We start from the raw sequence: 23710 nt of genomic DNA, 5'->3' as shown, positions 1-23710 counted from the left end.
AAGCCTACTTGCTTTACAGTACTGTGTAGAAATGTCTCAATATTTGTTAATAAAGTACAGTTGTATGCAAAGGTTTGGACAGGCCAAATTACACGGTTTTCTAAGTGGAAATAAGTTAACACATCAACTACAGTAAAATCCTCTACAGAAAACAAACTTAAAATACAAACTTTTCTGCAACTTTCAAAGCACAGTTTTTATTTATTTGCTTAATCTAACATATTGAAAAAATATATAACATAACGTATTAAACGTGCCATAACTTTTTCACAGGCCTTATTTTATGTTTCACCCCCCACAATGTTAAATTCATAAATAAACGATTAGTAATTGTGCTATAAAATGTGCAGAAGTGTGTTCTCTGTGGAGGATGTGTTACTTATTTTCACTTAGAAAATCATCACAGTTTGTCATCACATTTGTCCAGGGGAACGTATGGATATTCAGCATGATACTGTGATCTTGGGCACTTTGAAATAACGTCACTGAATTTTAGTCAAACAAGTTTCAGGTTTATCACAGAGTTTTTTCTATATGTTCTGGTTCACAAGCTCCTACTATGCTGTCACATTTGGCAGGAATAAACAAGCTTGTGGCATCTAGAGCAGTTCACCCGATGCTTAATCACATGTGTTAGCTTTTATTCATGATTAGCCTGTTACCGTTGTGGGGTAAACTAAGCTGTTACCCTCCCAAATGAAATACTCATTATATTTCGATTTAACTTGAGGACATTGTTTGAATTTGAATTATTAATATGTTCCCAAACACATTACAGATCACTTTCAAGAATTTTCTTTTTTTTTAATGATATATGTTGATGGGAGTGGACTTTACACATATGAGAAATATCAGTTCTATATTATGATTAATACCACCTTTATCAAGGAAATAAAAATGTCTTTTCCATTATACATCAGATGTTACTCTTTTCAAAAACCCATTATTTGAAAACATAAACGTTGCAAATGGATCTGCAATATTTTGGAATCGAGCTCAGCAGCAAAGCAACAACATGTCTACTAATGTACAGTACACAGATTTATGAAGCTTTGTGTTAGTAAATACAAAACTGGTCCCTGGGTGTGTGTTTTGCAACAGTGTTTCAAAGTATTTAAGCAGTTTCTGATTGGGGCTTTTGAAGCTTAATCTGGACACACAAAATCCCAGAATTGATTTACTGCCACTAGTCAGATTTTATGGAGGGACACCTTCATTCCTTAAGATTTCTTCAGAAGACAGCGTGACCTAAATAGAGTGAACGCAAATCCCCAAATCCTTCAAGATTTCCGTTTGCAAACTTGACAGCCTTTCCTCAGTCATGTTCAGGATTTTGTTATGTATGCTTGTATGGATGCTTATATTTCTCACTCTAGGTCAGGAGGTTCTTGCCTGCATTTTTTAATGTTTTCCTTAAGTAGCTGTCCTGCATGGGTTAAAGTTTTCCATGAAGGACTTGATCATTTTAAAAAAGTTTAACAGGAAAATTACAACCCCATTTCCAAAAAAGTTGGGATGTTGTGCAAAATGTAAATAAAAACAAAATGAAATGATGTGCAGATCATTTAAACCCTGTACTTCATTGAAAATATTACATAGACAACGAATCAAATGAAGAAAACTGAGAAATTTTAATGTTTCTTGAAAAATATTTGCTCATTTTGAATTTGATGCCAACAACATGTTCCAAAAAAGTTGGGACGGGGGGCATGTTTACCCCTTTGTTTCATCACCTCATCTTTTACCAACACTCTGTAAGTGTCTAGTGGCAAGTTTAGCACTCTCACTCTCTGATTATACAGCCATGCTGCTGCAACGTGTGCAGAACGTGGCTTGCTGTTATGGCATTTAAATAAGTATGGATGTTTCTGAAAAGGACGGCATCTAAAAGGCAGCATATGCTGCTTCAAAATGTGTATCTTTCAGCGTTAATGGTACCTTTACAGATATGCAAGGTACCCATGCCATGGACACTGATACCCCCCCATACCATAACAGTTCTTGGCTTTTGAACTCACTTGGGCCAAAGAACACCATGCCTGTTATTTCCACAACCAAACTGAAAGATTGACTCGTTAGACCACAATACACTTTCAGCATCAGTCCATTAGCTTGAGCTATTTTTTGTCCTTTTTTTTTGACATTTTTTGGCAGAGTGGTGAGCCTCAACCCATCCTTACTCATGAAGGACTAGGCCTTTCTTGAAAGCTCTTGTTTCTGCCCCAGTATGTGAAATGCAAATAACTGAAATGTAGATTTACATTCTGGAGTTGTAATTCTGGAATTGAAGTTTGTATTCTGTTTAAGTTTAGACGTGTTTCTGAATTAAACTTTTCATCTGTATTTCTTAGATATGCTAATGGGAATGCCTCTCCGCAAATTAGCATACACAGTTTGATCTGCCAACAAGCAAAATACAACATCAGCATAATGTTGCTGTACATAAATAATAATTTAAAAATGTAGAAACGTAGTATTGTTTCTATTTGTTTATCATGTAATTTTTTAGAAAGCAACTGTTTGTTAAATTGCACATCAGTATTCTTCACCCAGTCAGTTTTAGAGTGAGTGAATGTTGGATTGTGTAAAGAAAGTGACTGCAGAAAGTTAACGAGCAGGTCTCATGCAGTAATGACGTGCTTTCTCTCCTGACCTGTTCATTTAAATGCAGAGAGACAGAACACTGCGGCTACATGTTCATATCATATTCTTAACAACAGGGACTACTAGACTCTGAAGTTTCTGACTGGTACCCTCGGGATCACAGATTAAAATTCAGGAGCACTTCCTGGGCCAAAGAAATTGTTAAAACTGCAGTCCTATATCTGCCTATAGTCCTGTTTCATAAATCCATATTTCCAGAGGTTCCTGCCAGGGTTTTTCCCTCCAGCTTCTAAGGAGGTTTTCTTGGTTCCTCTCAGTAGTTCTTTCTCATGCTCTTAGGATGTTTTTCCTTTTCAGTCTTGGTTCCTTTCAGTGGTTCTTCTGCATGCTCTTAGGGGGGTTTTCTTCATGCTTTTACTGTGTTTTCCCTTTCAGTATTGGTTCTTCACTGTGTTTCTTCCTTCTGCTCTTAGGTTCTTTTTCAGGCTCCTACAGTGTTTTCTCTTTGAGTATTGGTTCTTCTCAGTGTTTGTTCTTTCTGCTCTTTTTTGAGTCTTACTTCCTCTCAGGTTCTTTCTCATGCTGTTATGGTGTTTTTCCTACCCCCTGATGCTCATTGGGGTCTGGACCCACATTTCTGTAAAGGGATGTGTTAAAAAAGAACCATGGATGTGAGAAGCAAGCTGAGGGTACTGAAATTTTCCAGCAGCAAATACAACATGCATAGAAACATCATGCCAAATGCTATACCAAATAATGTTTTTTTCTTCATTTGAATTGTTTGTATGATTTACATTAAATAGAACAAAAATTCATGAATAATTGCTGTAATATGGAGAGAAACAACATTATGGCCAAACTATGCAAAAGTAAGTTCAAATTAAGCTTCGCTGGCCAGCTGTCAGTCAGATCAGCATTTTTATTCAGGCGTGATGCCCATAGTCAAGCTGCACCTTGAAACCAGCATTAAGAAGATGCAATATTCAAACGCATGAATGAGCACACTATTTGCTCTTGCTGTCACGGATAAATCTGGCACAAAGTTTTATGAACCTGGCCCCTTTTTCATACATACAAAGGTAACTGAACAGTAATATCAATTAAAACAGTTATATGAACAGATTAAGAAAAGAACAGCAAGTGCCAACTGAAAAAAAGCTAAAATGAATAAATAAATAAGTGCAGCTGCAGCAGTGGCAGCAGTGGCTGATGTGGTTGTGTTTGAGTGTGTTTATGCTAATCATCCACCTCTTGTTTCTCTCTGCTTCTTAAAGCTGGAAATGAGGAAGACGAGGGTCTGGCTGCGGTGAAGAAGATTCAGGAGGAAACAGATCAGGGGAAAGGTACAGTGGCACAGTTGAACATTTCAGCTTGAACCGTACACTCAGTGAGAATACCAAGACTTGAGGCAGCACTGCATTACATTTCAATGTGTCTGAGAGTCAGACAGGAATATCACAATAAAAAAGACTTTGCTTCATAATTATGCTGTCTTGAGTCTGTCATCAGCATTAGTGATGTGGTAAGATTTGATTGCTACTTTGCTCTGATATTATTGTCGACTTTTAAATGTGAAGCACTACATGTACTTGACTGTACTCTCACACTCCATGACTCACCAGTTCAGAAGACTGAAGGTTCTCCACAAGAAAGGAGCTTTTGTTCTTGCATAATTGAAAGGGAGGAAACTGGCATGGGTCAGTAGTGACTGTAAATGAGTGGACAGCATGAGAGCAGTTAAACGGGAATGCCAAAATGTCTCTGACGCCCTTTAGTGGCTGGCTGCTATACAATTTGTAACTTTGCCCATATGCATGTAAGTGAGTGAAGAACAAACTAACATGTTAAGTTCCATGTGTCACTCATTTTGGCAGCTCAATGGTAAAAGCTATGTTTTTTTTTTCCCACTTAAGATAATGAAACGATTAATCTTTCAACCCCAGCTTGCAGTCACAAATTGTCTGCACTTTCAGTAAAAGTCCTGAATTGATACTAAACGGGTTCTGCAGAAGAACCCTTACGGGGCTAAAAGTATGTGGACACCTGACCATCACACCTGTATGAGCTTGCTGGACATCTCATCTAAAACTGTGAGCGTTAATATGGAATTGGACCTCTTTTTGCGACTGTAAAAGCCTCAACTCTTCTGGGACACCTTTCCACAAGATTTTGGAGTGTGTCTTTGGAAATTTATGCCTTTTTCAGTCAAAAGAACATTTGTGAGGTCAGACACTGATGTGTGATGAGAAACCCTGGCTCACAATCGACATTTCAATTCATCCCAAAGGTGTTCAGTGGGGTTGAGGTTAGGGCTCTGTGCAGGCCACTGGAATTCCAATATGCAATATGGTGACGATTCTGATGTGCTACGCACTTCCACATTCAGCAGTCCTGCTCTGTGAGTTTGTGTGGTCTGCCGTTTCGTGGCTGAGTTGTTGTTGCTCCTAGACGCTTACGTATCACATAAATAGCACTTGCAGTTGACCGTGGCAGACCTAGCAGGGCAGAAATTTCACAGAGTGACTTGTAAAGGTGGCCTGCCATGACAGCGCCATGTTAAAGTCACTAAGGTCCTCAGCATTACCCATTCTACTGCCACTGTTTGTCTAGGCAGATTGCATAGCTATGCTTGATTTTATCCACCTGTTAACAATGGATGTGGCTGAAACACCTGAACTCAATAATTAGGTGGGGTGTCCCAATACGTTTGGACCCATAGTGTATTTCAGGCTAGGTTTGTTACAGCACTGGATCGGACAATACTGAAACTGGGTTCGGAATCGGAGCCGTTTCTAGTTGAACTGCACACGTACGCTTTGTGTACTGCTCCACATCCTCCATCTTTTCCACCAAAGCTGTTTTTGTCATTTTTCCCCTCCTTTTCTGTCTGTTAGTTTGAGGGCTGAGAGCTGAGGGTATTAACTGTCATGTGCACAAACAGAGATGCAATGTGAGCAAGCCCGGGAAGATGATGTTTGATGAATTTGCCTTCTAGAAAAAGTGAGTGAGAAGAGAGGCAGCGAGCAGGAGGGAGGAGGCGCACGCTTGTGTGTAAAGAAAAATGAGAGTAAAATGTTTGATGAATGTGCAGACGCTGAATAACGTTGTCCCTCTGCCAGTCTCATTGTCATGCAGATGTGATATGGAGAGAGGCGCCGTGGAGATGAAGGAGAGAGAGAGAGAGCGAGAGAGAGTGGGCGAGAGAGAGAGAGATGCAGCCTCCACTGCTTAATCTCTGTGAAGGGAGCTCGCGCTAGACAAGAAATAAATATGTTTGTGTTTGACACGGCACAGCCCAAAACAGCTGCTGCCTTCTTGGGGTACGTGTGTGTGTGTATGTGCGCTTCCACCCCTGTGCACAGTACAATCCATCACATTGCCACTCTGCAACAGGGCTAATGATGTCACTCAGTCAGGTTAAACCACCTGTAGCGGAAAATGTTGCTCAAGCCTCCAACAAGATCCACTCGTCATCTTCACAGCAGGAGTGATTCATAACCAGCAAGAAGTGAATACATAAAGCCAGCTAATATTTCAGCTCAGTTCAGCCATTTACCAAGCAGGTGAACTTTTAAAAATCATATGTAGAGATAGCACCCCAGGTTAGCAGTGTCAGGGCATTAAAAAAAAATGCTGTTTCACATTTAATTTCACTACTGAAACACAAATGCTGTGTCTGAAATCGTCCCCTAATCACTATAGGGCACTATTTCGGGGTTGATGTATTTTGTAGTGGTGTCCAAAAACATAGTGCAGAAGATCTAGTGCACTCAAACAATCCCATGGTGCAGCATGATAAGTAGTGTACAACCGATGTACCCTAGTGTAGGATTAGCGAGCCCAGCTACAGTGGCAGCGTCTCCAAAGCCCTCTCTTCAGACCTGTTATGGCATGTCGTTTATAATATTCATATGATGGAATCTGCTTTTGCACAGTAATGAGCAAACCCATATGATGTAGTCTGACATAGTCTGAAGTTGTTACAATCTTAATCGTTACAACTATAATAGTGTGATCCAGATTTTTGAATGTGCGGTGTAGTGAATAGGGCACAGTTTCAGACACAGTTATATAGTTTTAGTCCATAGGCGGAGCCTTATTTTAGCCACACCCCTGCATTTTAGAGCAAAAGTGAGACTGCATCCCTGTCCCTCATGGCCACATGGTGAGCAGTTAAATCCTGTTTTGAAGTAAATGTGTTCCGAAGTCTGAAAATCAGTGTGTAACATTAAGAATTATTGCTCTCAAAAATGTGTGTTCAACTGTTCGAAGCTGTGTTTGTTAGTCAGTTATGCTCAAAACAATGCTAAAATCATCACAACCAAAAGTTTTGGCAGTGTTATGACTGTTTTGGTAGTGACAAATGAAATGTTAAATCAATTTTTTAAAATCAAATAAACATAGTTAAGTTATTTGATCATTCAAAGAAAATGGATTTCTGTCTAAAGTCCAAATCAGTTAAAGGTGTCTTCAACCTTCAACCATTTTTTTTTTAAATGATCCATAAATTGGTGTCACAAAAAAACCTTTATAACTACAAATACTGCTGTAATAATGTATTGTTTTAAATTATACACATCCCAAATGTAGGAAAGTTACAAATTTCTAGTGTTGTTTCAAAACTCTTTACAGCAGTTTTAGTGACAATTTTCCCTACTACAAGTTGACATGCTATGCTCTTTCCTCCACATTCACAGCTGGCAAACATGATAATCCTGAAGTGCGCCCACCCAGCTGTCTCCTTGCCTTTTGTCCAACTGTCACTTCCCTCCTGAGCCCACAACTGGATCATGGTCTGCTGAGTGATCACACTGCAGCGTTCGTTGACAGAAATAATGTCACGTAAAGAATCTGGTAGCTCACCGAGCTCCTGCTCTGCCACAGAAGTCTGTCTATGTTAAGCATGATTCGGCTCAGTGGGTGAGGGCGGTGAGTGACTGAACCAGGGCAGCATGCTGGAGGCACCCATATATATTTATACACGCACTGATCTGCTCCCTCGTAGTTCGTGTTTTGACACGGCGAGGGGGGCGCAGGAGCTATCAGTGTGACACATGACATTACATTCCTGCTGCTGTGTTACAGAAACAGCACTCTAGATGGGGACATGGATTCTAGGACCCGACTGATGGATCGTCTGACCCAAAATATCGGATGATATTTAGGTCCTGCAGATTTATCATCATCATCACAGTTCTCAGATGATGCTCAAATTAATAGTTGCACTTTTGAGCACTTAATACTGTTGTGTGTCAAAGTTTGGGCACCCCTGGTCAAATGTCAGATGACATGTTTTGTTGATTTTCTTAGTGAAAATAAGTTAACACGTCCTCTAAAGACACCACACTTCTGGACATGTCAATATACAGTTACTGATTATGTGCTAATTTGAACCTTTTGAGGAAAATAATACCAAAAACATAAAATGTGGCCTGTGCAGAAGTTATGATGCATTTTATTTAATTCAGTAAATAAACAGAAAATGTGCATAAATATTAGCAAAAAATGCATATTTCCATCCTCTGTGGAGAATATGTTATCTTATTTTCTCTTAGAGCATCAACAAAACATTTGGCTCGACTCGGGCGTAAGACTTTTTTATGGTTTAGGTGGTGTGAGCGTGTGTTCATGCACATAGTGACCAACCTTAAAAGGCTCATATCATGATATTTCCTTGCCTTTTTAAAAATTGAAGAGTTTGCTGTAGTATGTAAACATTTGTTAAAGTTTCAGAACATATCATTCACTCCCCAGTCCATATATAGAAACTAATGATAGCTGAATGGCTGCAGAACCAGCCCTTTTGAATCCATGTTTTTTTGTGATGTCATGAAAACCAACACATTTACATCCTCCTATTCAAACTACAGTAGTTTATCTCTGCCTATTCACGCTGAAGTTATAAAGAGTGTATGAGGCACAATACAGGGCAGCCAATCAGTACAGATCTCTGAAACTCTCAAAAAACACAGTTTTAATTAAGGAATGAAGAAAGGTTTGGAAATATCATGTTAAAATATTATTTTTTTTGCTTCATAAAACCACACAAACATCATCAGTAGACCTCAGCAGAAAATATTAAAAGCAAGAAAAATATAAGACATAGGACTTTAACTCTCTTAAGTTACAGTCATTTTAAACTTAATTAAAAAAAACAAAAAAAAAACCTTTTCTTACTTATTCTACCCCAAGCAGACATCTGCTGTACGTGTGGTCAGGGTATGTTTTCGGAGTGTGTGTTGTGCGTTAGCGGCCAGCTGGCTACTCCAGTGGAGAACAGACCTCAGCGCAGTTGGGTTCTTTCCAGAACGTGCTCCCTCATGCTGGCCGAGCTGGTGTTTTGGAAAAGGGCCGCCGACGGCTGACTGCTGGGTGATCGAACCCCCTATGTGTGATGCAATTACTTTGGTTCCCCAACATGAATCGAGCACATGGTGTGTGTCAAAGATTCACACAGTTCGGATTAAGGCTGCATAATGTCGACATAGAATGCAATGCTCACTGAAGTTGTTCGATGTTGCAATGACTGCATTAGAGTGATAAGTGTGAAAACACTGAGAATCAGAGAGGCACTAATTATAGACTCATTTTTAGGTGTGTATCAGAAATTTGACTAACCTCTCAGTTAATAAAATACAAAAGCACCATTCATGGTGTAAAATAAAATAATAAAATAGTTTTACATCACAACTGCAAGCACAGTTCTGTGCAGTAGCCAGTTTCAGGAAAAAATAATACACATTTCAGAGTTATAAAAAAGCCATTGTTCAGGGAACAAGTCATCGATTAACAACTTAAAGCTGTTCTGCAGCAATGTAAGTAAATTAAGCTTTGAAAGTTGGTGCACCAATTCCTACAGGTGCTCTAACTAATGTTGATTACTTATAAACCCTCTGTCTGTATAAGAGCAGTGTTGGGACAGACTGAGTTACTACACGTTCTAGGGCAGTATTTGGACAATACTGCACTGCAGGATGTAGTGTATTGCTTTCAAAATGTTGAGAAAAACAAAAAGCAAAAACAGTCAGACCATTATAACTGTTAAAAAGTGTAAGTCTTTCCTTTAGAGAACCTGCCAATAAAGCCAGAGTGTCAGTGAGTACAGCATCAAAAGGAACTTAGAAACTTGAGGAAGCTCTGACAGAAAGAAGTCTGGCAGACGTAAAGCCCAGCAGAATTAGAAGACAGGTTTCTTAGAGTCAACAGCTTGGCTCACAAGTCAACACCTTAGCACTGGTTGAAGTAAGAGAAATCTCTTCTAAGCCCTATCAGAGCACAGTCAGAGTTGCAGTTTGCCTACCAACATGGCAACATTGTCTTCTTAATGACGTCATGGAATACTATGAGAACATAGGACATAGGATGTTTTCTGTGTATGTCTGAGTGGCCTGTCTATGTGTTTATCAGTCTGACCTTGTCTGTCGGTACAGCTCCAGTTCTTTAATGAGATAACACCTGTGGCACTTCAATCACTGCATGGGGCGGTGTAAAAAAACAACCCTCTACCTCCCTTCTCCAGTATTTATGCCTCTTATTGATTTCCACTGCAGAGAGACAGATAAATCTTATCATACTCACCCATCCTCCGATTTACTGTCCAATTTGTCTCTTCTCTTCCTCCTCCTCCTCAAAGAACGCTGATTAGTCTCTCCTTTGTGAAGAGGTAAAGACCACCGCGACTGTCCTCTGCTAGCAGTATGGTCCGCACAATATTTTTAAATTACGCATAACCTCAGCCTCCTCCATGTCTGGTGCGCAAAAGGCTTTTCGTCATTGATGCATATCGTCTTGAATAGCCTTTAATATGTTAGATGAGCACATTCAGGACATTTGCAGTGGATCTGATTATTGCTAATGTTTATAAGCCTATATACTGATTTTTTTCTCTTTTATCTGATACAAATAAAAGAGTTGCTAAATGAATGCTGCTAAATGAAACCTCTCTACCATGGCTGGCTTAATGGCATGTTGCTTTTAATTAGCACTATCAGCTATCAGTTAAGGCTACTATAAATAACTAGGCTAACTTAGAGGCTGTTTATCTCTTGCATTAACATGCATTGCATGTCCGGTGTGTAGCTGGATATACTTTGGCCAGGTACCTTTTACGCTGTTTACTAAAATATGTCTCTAGTGTGATCAGATAAGATCCACAAAAAGCATATCAATCCTTTGTGAATTACTTCACAATATGAATCAACGGGCTTGGATTGAAAGCTTTCACCAGCTCAGACCGTTAGAAGGCTGTTGGAGAACTCCAGCTTGGCGTATCCTGAATCTTGCGTTTCCTTGTTTATCCTCTGGTTTGCTGGTCAGCACTCGGCAGACACATTTCGTCTTGCCTGTATGAGAATATAGAAAACACGTCCATTTACGTGTGTATTGAATGTGGTCAAGATCTGTCTATGATCACCTGTGAATGTGGTTTGAGTGATCAGATCACAATAGCATGGCCTTCATTTCTCAAAGTTGTGTAAAAAGTGTGTAGATTTGACACGTCTTTAACGTCGTATATGAACTGTTCTTTATCTGATTCGTGAAACTTTCATACAAAGTTTAAACAAGTGGAGGTTTGAGCACAAATGATGAATGAAGTTCAGTGCAGGAAATCAAGCGCCAGCCTTCCAGCCCCTCATTTACACATCATTTGCATGAGCTGCACCCTAATTTATGAAGGTGTTTTGATAGGGAGCTAATAAAATGACAGCATTCAGCAGCTCATCAGCCAATGGCTGTGCTTGTAGGAGGGGTTTGAGGTCAAGCAGTGAGTGTGCTGCTCCCCTGCTGACCAAACATTATAGTGTTAAAATTACAGTGACTGGAAAGAAAGAATGTGAAATAAACAAGAGGTCTTTGTTCTTTAAGACTGTAGAAATGATGTGATTGTGAGTGTGATTATTAAAATAGCACATTTTAGTGCTGTATTATTGCAGTGTATGACATGCTTCTGCATTAAATTTGTTTTGTATTGTTGATTTCTTGGATGGAGCTAGTGCTATAAAACAAAAGCACAGTGTATATGTCTTTGAATGGAACATTGAATAGTTGCAGCATTTGTTTATACCAGTGGGTTTCTTTTAGCAGGCCCCCTAGTGGCTGTTGACCCAGTGGAATGGAAATCAAAAATGTTTTTAGTTAATGTAATCAAATAAAGTATTTTCAAATAAACTATTATTAGATGATCAGACTCTGTATTAAGCTGCCAGCGAGCAATGACAGGTCTTGGTAAATGTTGACTTGCTTGTTTACTACGATGAAAATCTAGTTCCCTTCTGCTTTCCATTGAAGTGCATTCCATTGGTGTTATTGAAGAAACAAAATGCATAGTGCAAAACTAAGGGACCTCCAAAACAGGCAGAAATGGCATTTTTTGGCTACTCTGAAGAAGAATTAAGGACCCCCTTTTAAAAGGTTGTTACATTGTTGTGGCAAATCCGGTTAATTTCTGTAATAAGTTCTGAAATTCGTTTTTATTAAAAACATTTGATAAAACTCAGTATTTGTTTATTTTGGGGAAAATGCAGTTTGATGTAAATTAATAAATAAATTTTTGACCAGATTCCGCAGACCTGAAAGCATATGTCATGGGTGCGAAATTGCCTGCAAACGCATCCTTGCGGACCACTGCACTGGGGGAATGTGTTTGTGTGTTGGTTTCGTTGGCACACTTTGCGGAAAGAAGACATCTTTGTTGGTGTTGGACGATGGCAGAACGCCAATCACGGCATCCACCAGCTGGCACGCTGGCAGAATGTCTCCAGACTCTTCTCATTACCACACACTCTGGCACCTATAGCAGAGAGAGAGAGATGATGAGATAGAGGTGAAACACTTTCGTGATTGACCAACTGGCTTGATCCGTAGGCCGGGTGATATATTTACTTTATAACGAGACAGCCTATCGGCTCATAATAAGGAGAAAACGCCACATGTGAGGCCACCACATGGCATGTCATTCATTACTAAGCCTTGGATCTTCAACCTGGGTGGAACATCTGCAGGGTTCTTTTTCAACCTGTCTCTCTCAAAGAGCTTGTGATTTAGTAGGGCTGGGCGATATGGACAAAAATGTCATCATAGTTTTTTTCTCCAAGTTCATTCAATATCAGGGCTCAGTGATAATTACAGTATGCATTTTCTGTCTCTATAGAAAACACACACACACACACACACACACACACACACACAACAAATATAAACACACACACTACACATATACATAATATATATATATATATTCAGTCTGTTGCCACAGGTGTATGAAATCAAGCACCTAGCCATGCAGTCTGCCTTTACTAACATTTGTGAAATAATGGGTCATTCTAAAGAGCTCAGTGAATTCAAGCATGGTACTCTAATAGGATGCCACAATGCAACAAGTCAGCTTGTGAAATATCTTCCCTCCTAGATTTTCCACGATCAACTATGAGTGGTATTATTAAAACGTAAAAGTGTTTAGGAACCACAACAACTCAGCCATTAAGTAGCAGACCACATAAGGTTACAGAGCGGGGTCGCCGAGTGCTGAGGTGCATAATGCATAAAAGTCGCCAGCGCTGTGCTGACTCAATAACTGCAGCGTTTCAAACCATTTCTGGAACTAATGTTGCACAAAAACTGCGTGCTGGGAGGTTCATGGCAAGGATTTCCATGGTCGAACAGCTGCATATAAAACTTAGATCACCAACCAGAATGCCAAGCATCAGATGGAGTGGTTTAAAGCACGCCGCCACTGGACTCTGGGGCAGTGAAAACATATTCTGTGGAGTGACGAGTGATGGCAGTCTGATGGACGAGTCTGAGTTTGGTGAATGCCAGGAGAACATTAACTGCATGACTCCTTTGTGCTAACGGTAATGTTTGATGGGGGAGGGATAATGTTATGGGGTTGTTTATCAGGAGTTGGCCAAGGCCCTTAGTTACAGTGAAGGGAAATCTTAATGCTCCAGCAGACCAAGACATTTTGGACAATTGTTTGCCTCCAACTTTGTGGGAACGTGACTGGCCCACACAGAACCCTGACCTCAACCCCATCAAACGTTGGGATGAAATGGTGATTTCAAGCCAGGCTCTCTCGTCCAACACCATTGATGTTCCCACAGACACACTCCAAAATCTTGTAGAAAAGCTTCCCAGAAGAGTGAAAGCTGTTAAAGCTTCAAAGGGGGACCAACTCCATATTAATGCCTATAAATTTAGAATGGTATATTATAAAGGCACTTGTAGCTATAATGTGTAGGTGTCCTAATACTTTTGTCCATATAGTCATTATGTGTGACCATGAGTATTTTCATTCTTCTCAAACTCAAATAGAGCATAGTGAATAACGGTACAGCCCAAAGGTTGATTCTCCATTTACACAGGAACAACACTGCTATACAAACATTGCAACAATACAACAATGCATGGACAAGACTCCTAACACTACATCCACTTACAGTTGGAAGAGACACTGGATTGCTGTGAGGATTTGATTGCAATCAGCAACAAGAGCATGGTTTTTGGATGATTAGCTCTGGATCACAATTGCCAATGCAGCTCTTCCCAAAGGTATTGGATCACTCAGTGAACACAGTTCCAATGCTCCACAGCCCAGCGCTGCAGGCTTGGTTTATACCCCTATGGCTGATGCCTGGCATTGGGCATGGTGATTTTAGGATTATATGCGGCTTCTCCAGGGTGACCCATTCTATTAGCAGTGCTTTTCTATGGAGATTATAAAAGCAATGAGTGCACAATTGAATGCCGGCATTTCAGCAATAAGTGCACTTTAAAGTAGCTGAATTCACTAATTAGAAGGGGTATTTGGATACTTTTGTATGTATAGTGTACATAAATGTCTGGTTTATCTACAATCTCATTTGCAAAAAGTTGGAACACTGTGTAAAATGTAAATAACACAGAACACAGTGATGTGCAATACTGAAGATAGGTAGTTAGTTCATGTTGGTTATTGCTGTTGTGAAAGAATGATCTTTTGTACATAAGACGTGCGAATGTGTGGAAGAATTTGAAAGTTTACAGAGCCTCCACAATGTTCTATACCAGTTAAAGGTTACTCTCTACTCATCTTCACTTCCAACGCAGAACAGAACGGCGTGGGCTCTGCTAGACACCCTAGAATTAGAATCTCGATAAGTCAGAATAATAAGTAGCAAAGCAGGCACTAACGGTGATCTTTTTGCTCAAGGCTCACCAGCCTCAGTGATTCTGCTCCACACACACACACACACCACCAGCACATCTCCCCAAAAATAAAGACACACTGATATGAAGCAGTAATGTTCAGGATTTGCTCTCAAAATTTCTCTCAGGCCCACAGAGTGAGTTGTAGCACTGTGAAAGATAAGAAGAGTGCAGAGATGTCAGAGTTTGCCGAAAAGAACAAAACGCTAGCTAGCGAGAGGGTCCAAGAGGGACACGTCTAGAGTGTGTGTGTCTGGGTGTATGTGTGTGTATGTGTGTTAGGGATTCCTTGGCAAATCTTAAGAGGATTATACATAAGTATGTGAATGAGAGCGACCGGGAGAAAAGCACTTCAGATTTACTCAGAGAGCAAAAGTGTGTGAGAGAGAAAGAGAGGAAACAGAAAGCCATAAAGGAAGACAAATAACAGCTCATGTTCTCTCCCCAAGGTTGTAAATTGAATTTCCTCTAAATGCTAATATGTATCGATTTGATATTTGCTCAACAACAGTAACTTTGTTATTACATTGTGATTGTGAAGAGAAGCACATGTTACACATTAGGGCAAGACAGTGTGTGTGTGTGTGTGTGTGTGTGTGTGTGTGTGTGTGTGTGTGTGTGTTAGAGCTTTAATTGGGCCTGAAATTTTTTACCCAACCTGAAAACAGTCTGAAAGCTTTATGCCCACGCCCAGACCCACATCGCTGAGTTTTGAGTCCGGACCTAACCTGAGCTCAACCAAACCCACACCATCAAGGTTTGACTCTGTGCCTGAGCTTGATCTGAGCCCAACCCAACCCACATTGTCAGATTTTGAATATGAATCAGAACCAAGCTCAATCTAAGCTACATCAGTTTTGAGTCCAGACCCAAGCCACTTCACCAGGTTTTGAGTGAAATCCAGACCCAAGCTTGGTCCACCCAAAGTTTTCGAGGGCGAAATAGACTTAGTTTGACCAAATTTTGTCTGAATCCAAACCAACCCACATCATCAAGTTGTGAGTCTGATCCCAAACCGGACCAGAGCCAGACCCAGCTTAAATCATCAAGTTTTAAGTCCAGAACTGAACCAGACCTGATTCTGACCCAACTCAGATGATCAAGTTTTGAGTACAAATCTGACCCAAGCTTGGTCCAACCCACATCACGAAGTAAATTCACGGCTTCAAGTTTTAAGTTCGAACTTGACCTGAGCCTGAATTTTGTCCAAACCGGACCCATATGGGTATTACAGTGTAGCAACAATTATAGCTGTGATTAGATTATGGATAAATAAAACAGAAAACAAAAAAATCTCAAACATTTTTTAGTATGCATAAGTTTTCTGTAATTCACTTTTCTATTTTCACACTGTGTTGCAGACATAGCAAGGCGTTGTCCATCACATGTTAATCCTAATCCTTTTGTCCTTACATAGAACAAAATAGACCAAACAAATTAAATACAAACTTCCTTTTGGCTGCTCTAAACTGTACTGTCCTGAATTGACTCACTGTTTATTTCCCACTTATCCATTTCCTCACAAGCGTGGGCCTCAAGCACCTCGGCACTGAATTCTGTCAGTAACACAAGTGGGTGACTCCAGCATGCCAGATTAAAAATTCTTTTGAGGTAATGAAAGTAGATAAGAAGAATAAAGTAAGGAAAAATACTAAAGCAGAGTAAATGCAGGGCGAGATCTGTTAAAAGTAGGAGGTGGGCTGTGAGACCCTGAACATCAATTTGAACCCCACCAGAGCCAGGCATGGTTGGGTCACGTCGGGTTCGGGCAAATGTTTAAAGTTCTGTAAGGATGCACAATATGAAATTTGCTAGTCGTTACTGTGATACTAACCTTCGCAATGCAAATATTGCAGAAGGCTGTAATATTCAAATGAGCCTCTAACCAATCACTGAGGGCCGGAGGTACAAGCATAGGTGCCACACAAAATGTGGCTTGATGTGAGCGGCTGAAATTAACATGGAACGCTTAGTATATCTGTCTCTAAATGTTTTATTGTGCTGTGAGCATTTGGACCAGCTTCATTATGTGTTTTCATTATGTTTCAAGCCAAATCGCAATGTGTAGTAACGCAGTGACAGTGTGGGATTTGTCTGTGTTGTGCAGCCCTGGTTTGTATGTGTGTGAATGAGAGAGAGCGAGAGAGAGACCAATTTTCACCTGAAGCTCAGTCATCCCCTTCATTCCTGAAATCCCAGCATGCACCACACACTGGAAAATGCTTTAGGGAGGTCACAGACTCCCCCTCATTAGGACAGTCTAGGACCATGTCCTGCTGTAGCCTTCTCTCTGGACACACATACATTATTAACGGGGTCATATTCCACATTTTATTTTTATTTTTTCCCTGAGATCTGCTTACGACTTTTGTGAGTTTATGAATCAAAAACTAAAATAATTCATTTTTATGTTAACTCGTATAATTTTTCCAACCTCTCTTTATCCCGTAGAAACAGGCTGTATTTGTTACTTTGCCTTTGAGACTGATATATGCAAATGACCTCTGTTCTGATTTGTTGTCCTGTATTGTGACTCACCCAAAAAGCAGTCCAAGCTGAAACACTCCTTATAACTTCAGTGTGAATGGGCAGAAACAAATGTCTTTGTTTTCATTACATTACACAAAAAAATAACTCAATTTTATTAAAGAATAAATTCAGTGATGTGAGCCCTTTAAAGCTACCTCTCTGTGAAAACAACCTAAGGCTGTGTTTTACGTAAGGCTTTTTTCCCTCTGTAACCATACATATTGTAAACGTAAACCAATGCGAAGAGGCCTCAGAGCGGTCAGAATGCAGCCAAGTGCTGCCCCTGGCATTTTTTTTTCTGTTAGAATGAAACATTTTCAAAGGTTGAAAAAACTTCATCTTTTCAGTCGAATCTTTTTTCAGCCTGACCAATCAGGTTGCAGCAGAGGGGACTGAGGGAGTGCTGGTGGAAACATTTGTCTTGTCAGAATGAATATGAGGAACTTTGATTTAGTTTTTATTTTTAAGTATATATGTTTATTTATTTTAGTTTTGGTTACTGCTACAGCAAGTAGGATGTTATTGCTTTGAAAATATTATGTATTTTAAAGTGTTTTATTGCTATGGCTTATAAACAGATTTGTGTGCATTTTTGGGGGGGGGGTTGAAATGGGAAACGCGTCAGGTCGCAGTGAATTCTGGGCACGTTCTCCTGCCGAAGGCAACACTTGTGTTCATTCGAGGGTTCATCTAATAAACTTCCCTTGAGCTAATAACGTAATGGAACAGCCCTTAAGATGGGGTCAAGGATTGCCCCGAGGGCAAGAGGCAAGGCCAAGTGGACGAGAGCATGTTTAAACCAATACTGAAATGGCCAGCAAGCTGAGCTAGGTTGCTAAAAGACATCACTGTGTCTGTAGCGTTAGGGTAAGTGATATGGCAAAAATATAATGTCATGACATTTGATGACTTTTTCACTATACACAATATCTATATGATATTTCAAACAGTGAGTTTTCTGAAGTGCAATCATTTGAAACATTATTTAATTTATTTATATTACAATTAAAATTAAAATTTACTTCTGCACCCCTGGTTTTACCTGCTGTGTAACAGTAAATACACTTAATCAAGCTCTCTTTGTACTGTTACATGCAGTTAATGTGTGTTCTTTAAGTATTGATAATTTCCACAATATGCTAATAGGCCCTTTTCTCATTTCTGGGATTTTTTTCCTGGAAATATTGGTTGCTGGGTTAAGTCGCTTCCACTAAAATAACTAAAACAACAATAACAATGGCTGAGAAAAAGAAGAGCTTCTGCAGCATAGTTAAGTCTTTGAATTTGAAGCAAACACAACCTTGCCTCAGTTTTGTAGTTTCCCTACTGGTGATGATCAGAGACAAAAAAAGGTTTTTGCAGTTAGGAGGGATGAAGAAAAAGACTGTCATATGGAGGGGAAATACATTTGTGTCAGCATTTCACTGCTGCCGACTAACATTACAAGGCAGTTTGCACTTTAAAGTTGGTGCTGTTTCCAGCCACTTTCAGTGGTACAGTTTTCATTCCTTCTAAATAGCTGTCGATATTTGAGAGAGCAAGTGCTCGGCCGGGAGTAGATGTTTGTTTACTGAAGCCAGTGGTTGTGGAAATTGTCTATAGTGGTGCTACTAACGATGGCGACACAGCACACAGTGTGCCAACTAGACTCTTGTTAGCAAGCGGTTTTAACATCCCCAGATATGGTATAATCTATCTTTTTGAGTTATAGTTATTTTCTCATATTCATCGTTTCATCAGATGTTAGCTGATGTTATCATGCTTTGATAGCTGTGAAGGAATTCTTCTACAAAGAATTAATGTCCTTTCATTTATGTCATTTGTTTCATTTCCGATAATAACCTTGCTGTGAACACAGCTTAAGGCTGCACTGTATATCACTTTTCGCAGGAATAGCCTTCTCAGTACTGATATCGGGCTACGATGTGCAAATGAGCCTTCTAACTAATCACAGTGTTTTACTGTGTGCTGTGAGCATCCTGACCAATCACAGTTCCAGATGGTTCCTGTCAGCGTTTTAATGTCGGTCAGGATTCATGTGATCCAACCAAAGTAAATAAAGACAGTGACATTATCGGCTCACTGCTGTATTTTAATGTATTGTTAGAGGTACGTCACTCCACTGATCCTGTCTTAATGACGCACATCACCACGCGAAAGCCCTTCATTTGTCAAACCTCCTTATTATTGTCTACATTTGGCCACCTCAGTCAAAGAGCTCCGGGAAGGCCTCAGAGCATTATTAAGTTATTATAACTATATTGCAGGGTTCTGTTCCCTTTATTAGGCATTTATTAAACAGTCAACAGTTTAATCTTAGTCTGATAGATTGTCAGCGTACTCATCTTGTGCTTTTAGTGAGTAGAATAATAGAATTTGTTATAGGGTGAGTGTTTTGTGCTAATAGAGGGTTGCCAGATTGAAGTCGATTCCTCACTCTGAACAGGGCAATTAGTGTAATGTGTGTGGTAATTACAGTGATCGTGTGATGATAATTGGTTTAATTATGCGGTTGAGTAGATAGCTCAAGAAAGGTGCGTGCCGTGCCCAAAGCAGAATGTAAGGCGCAAAGAACAGCAGTGAGTGAAACCTCTATACTTTGCTAATATGTCATTATTATTATGTAATAATAGAGTACTATTGATATTATTATGGGGCATAGGTCCTTTGGAGCAATTACATAGTCAAATCAAGGTTTATTTATATAGCACAATAATTTATATATATTGTCGCAAAGCAGCTTTACAGAACAATCTGGGTCCAAGCCCCCATGAGCAAGCCAATGGCGACAATTAGAAGGAAAACTCCCTAAGAGGAAGAGGAAGAAACCTTGAGAGGAACCAAGACTCAAAAGAGGCAGCCTATACTAAATAGAAGAACCACTTTTGGTTTTCCTAAAGAACCTTCCAGTGGATAGTTCTTTAAAGGAACACACCAACATTTTTCACCCTATTCTCTGTCTACCACATCTGTATTGTATGCTCAGTTAGCCTAGTTCCTGGACTTAGTAAAGAACTGAAAACTTGTTGACTCAAGTTGTATTTAACAGTTGTGTTGTAGAAGCCAGTGGGCATTTGCTTGAGGTCTTTCTGTTCAGGGTAGCATTCAAATGATCAATGGTTCAAAGGTTCAAAGCTGGTTCTTGCATGGCATCACTTCAAAGAATGTTTTGGCACCTGCATTTTACGAATATGTATAATCTTTATTCCTTGCCATCATTTTCCATCCTCCCACCTGTCTCAGTCTGTCAGTGTACATTTTTGTCTTCCCTGCCTCTTTCCTTCTCCACCGATGTAGATCAATAGCTCTGAGGTCACAGTTAAACAGAAAGCAGCGAGCATGTTGTCCTCGAGGGAAATGGCAGACCCAGAGGAACACGCTGTATGCAGTAACTAAAAGAAATGCCATGATTTACATTTAGTCACAGATTCTGAATCTATGCTGCATTCAGCTCATTGGAGGTTTTCTTATGCAAGGTCAAATTCAGATAACTTTTTCTCAAATGTAGTTGACCAGCTAAGGTACGATCGCTTGAGCTATGAGACTAATGTAGCTATTGTAGCAGTGGAAGCTTATTCCCTACTAATTAGCATTGTGCAAAGTGTGTGGATAAATTGTCATGCATTTGCCTCCAGCTGCATAGAGCGGTTAAGGGGGAGCAGTCATGTTTGGCTATTTTATTTTTTATTGCATAAGGTGCTGTGTGATACAGTCCACTCACTCAAACCCTTCAAACTCACAAGCAGCAGAAACGGTATGTCCACAACCAGCCACTAACACATCTCCTTCAAACTTATAACAGAAAAGACAGTCTTGCCATCTAGGAATGCAGAACTAGCCACAGTAGGAGCAGTTGGAACCAGGGCTATTATAGTTTTGAATTTTTAATTCATTTTAATTGAATATTTTTTTATTTAGTTTTTAGGGTGTGTTAGTAGTTTCACTTTTGTTTCCATTTTCTGAAAAGTAGTAGTTTTAGTTTCGTTTTTATTTAGTTTCAGTTTTAGTTTTACCAACCCAATTCAAAAACATTGGGGCAGAATGTGAAATGCTAATAAAAACAGAAATCAGTAGTAAATTCTATTTGACCAGTATTAAATTGAAAACAGTACAAAAACACAATATTTTATGTTTTACCTTGTGAACTTCATTGTTTTTTTTTTTTATATTTTTGTAAAATGCATATTTCAAATTTAATGCCTGCAGTGCATTCCAAAAAAGTTGGGACAGCAGCATGTTTACCACTGTTTCGCACCAGCTTTCCTTTTAACAACAATTACCAAATTGTTTAGGGACTGAAGACACCAAATGATCCAGTTTTAAAAGCGTATTCTTTTTTGTCATTCTTCTGTTATACAAGTGTTCAGTTTTGTAACTGTACAGACCCTTTGCTGTTGTATTTTGAGCTTAATATGATATTCATTTTCTGTGGTAGACAGTTCTGGACTGCAGGCAGGCCAGTCTAGCACCTGCATTCACTGGTTAGTGCAGAATGTTTAAAATAAGAATATGTGTCCCTGAAAAAGACAGCATTTTTATGGCAGCATATGCTACTCCAAAATGTGTTTAGCATTAATAGTGCTTTCACAGATGTCCAGGTTACATACTACTGTTAGCCCATACCATGAGACCCTGGCTTTTGAACTCTATGATGGCAACATTCTAGATGGTCCTTTTCTGCTTTGGTCCAGAGAACATAACGTCCATTTTTTCTATAAATGATCTGAAAGGTTGACCCATCACACCACTGTACACATTTCCACTGTGCATCAGTCCATTTCAGATGAACTTTGTATGTAGTTGACATATGACTTCCACTGTGCAAAGTGCAGTCTTTACTTGCATTTGTGAATGCAGTGCCGGATGGTGTTTGATGTCATTGGTTTTTCAAAGTATTCCTGAGCCCATGTGATGATGTCCATCACAGAAGCATGCTGGTTTTTAGGTTTTAGGCCTGGAGACACTGTGGAGGGTGAAATAACTAAAAGGAATGTTATTTTTAAACTGTTGGATTTTTTCCTGTTGCATTTTTGGCACAGAAACGAACATCGACGCATCCTTGCTCATAAAGGACTAGGCTTTTTCTGGATTCCTCTTTTATGTCCAAGCATAATTGCATAGCCTGTTCAAAATGTTTTTTGAAAATTTCACAATGTTCCTAGTCTTAAAATGTCCGGTCTCAACTTTTTTGGGACATGTTGCAGGAATCAGTTTCACAATGAGTATATATTTACAAAAAAACAATGAAGTTGATAAAGTAAAGCATTACATATTGTGTCTTTTCACTGTTTTTATTCAAAGTAAAAGTAGATTTATAGATCACTGCTTTTGTTTTTATTTGAATTTTACCTAGTGTCCCAACTTTTTTGAAATTTTGTTTGTATTTTGTAGTATTATGATGGAATGCTGTGGTAATAGGAATTTAATAAGGGTAATATAAAATTAGCAGAACAGTAGACGGAACTTGAATCAGCTCCTGCTTTCCTCCAAAAACAGCCAAACACAGAAGGGATCCACTTCTAAACTCTCATTCACGCATTGAAGAAAAATTCCATTTAGTTTTAGTTTTGCAGTAAACATTAAAGTTTTTGAAAACTGTCATTTTTATTTTTATTATAGTTAATGAGCACAAATTCATCACTGCTTAGCTTTTATGGAGAGCTCTGCCATGTCACATGGGAAGAATGTGGCCTCCGCATTGCGCTTAGCCAGTCAGGCAATAGTAGACTGGTCTTCGTCACAAACACAAAACAAAACTTAAAACTTTCTCTGAGGGTAAAAAGGAGAAACAAAGACTCTCTTTCTCTTCACTTCTTCCATGACAGTTCAGCATAATAATGAATATATCTTTTTTTTATATAGAACTGTTGACAGTGAAAATTTGGAGGGAAGACATTCCATTGGGTATAGTTTACTTTGTTTGAGTGGCAAAATTTAAACCACATGGGGCTTGTAGGATACTTCTTAAAGTAGCTAGATGAAATCTTGCTTATGTGGACGACTGATGTGTTCTGAACATTATAAAAACATGAAAAGCATAAGTCTGTATTTTAGTCTCACTGTAAGCCTCTGTCCAACAGCATACAGTGTATCAGATTCTTTCTGCCCCCCCAGATGTATTCAGTACAGTTTGTTTCCACAGTGGCACAAAAACCGCCCACCAGCAGCCAGCAGAGAAATCCAACATGGCAGGATGCAGTGAGAAAAAGCGCAAGTGGACACTGACTGTAAACTGAGACAAACATTTTGTAATGTTGTGTAGCAGGCAGTGTTTTTAGCTAGTGTTTCCTGTTACAACAGACACCCTACCTTAGCTCAGGTTTTCTGTTTCTGTCGAGTGTCTACGGAAAGACTGAATTCCAGTCTGGATTTGATCCTGGTTCAAAAGTCC

General features: G+C 39.4%; 1 protein-coding gene across 3 annotated transcripts in view; it reads left to right on the top strand.

Moving 5' to 3' along the window:
- Window positions 1-23710, top strand: part of dhrsx (dehydrogenase/reductase (SDR family) X-linked) — a 76192-nt gene that overhangs the window by 20908 nt on the left and 31574 nt on the right. For all 3 annotated transcript variants that reach the window (XM_036563558.1, XM_036563557.1, XM_036563556.1), the window contains one exon: window positions 3879-3947. In XM_036563558.1, coding sequence (XP_036419451.1) covers window positions 3879-3947 — 69 coding nt within the window. The remainder of the gene's footprint in view (window positions 1-3878; window positions 3948-23710) is intronic.

Source organism: Colossoma macropomum, unplaced genomic scaffold (assembly GCF_904425465.1).
Source record: "Colossoma macropomum unplaced genomic scaffold, Colossoma_macropomum, whole genome shotgun sequence".
Taxonomy (NCBI): Eukaryota; Metazoa; Chordata; class Actinopteri; order Characiformes; family Serrasalmidae; genus Colossoma; species Colossoma macropomum.
This window is presented reverse-complemented; position numbering and strand designations above follow the sequence as displayed.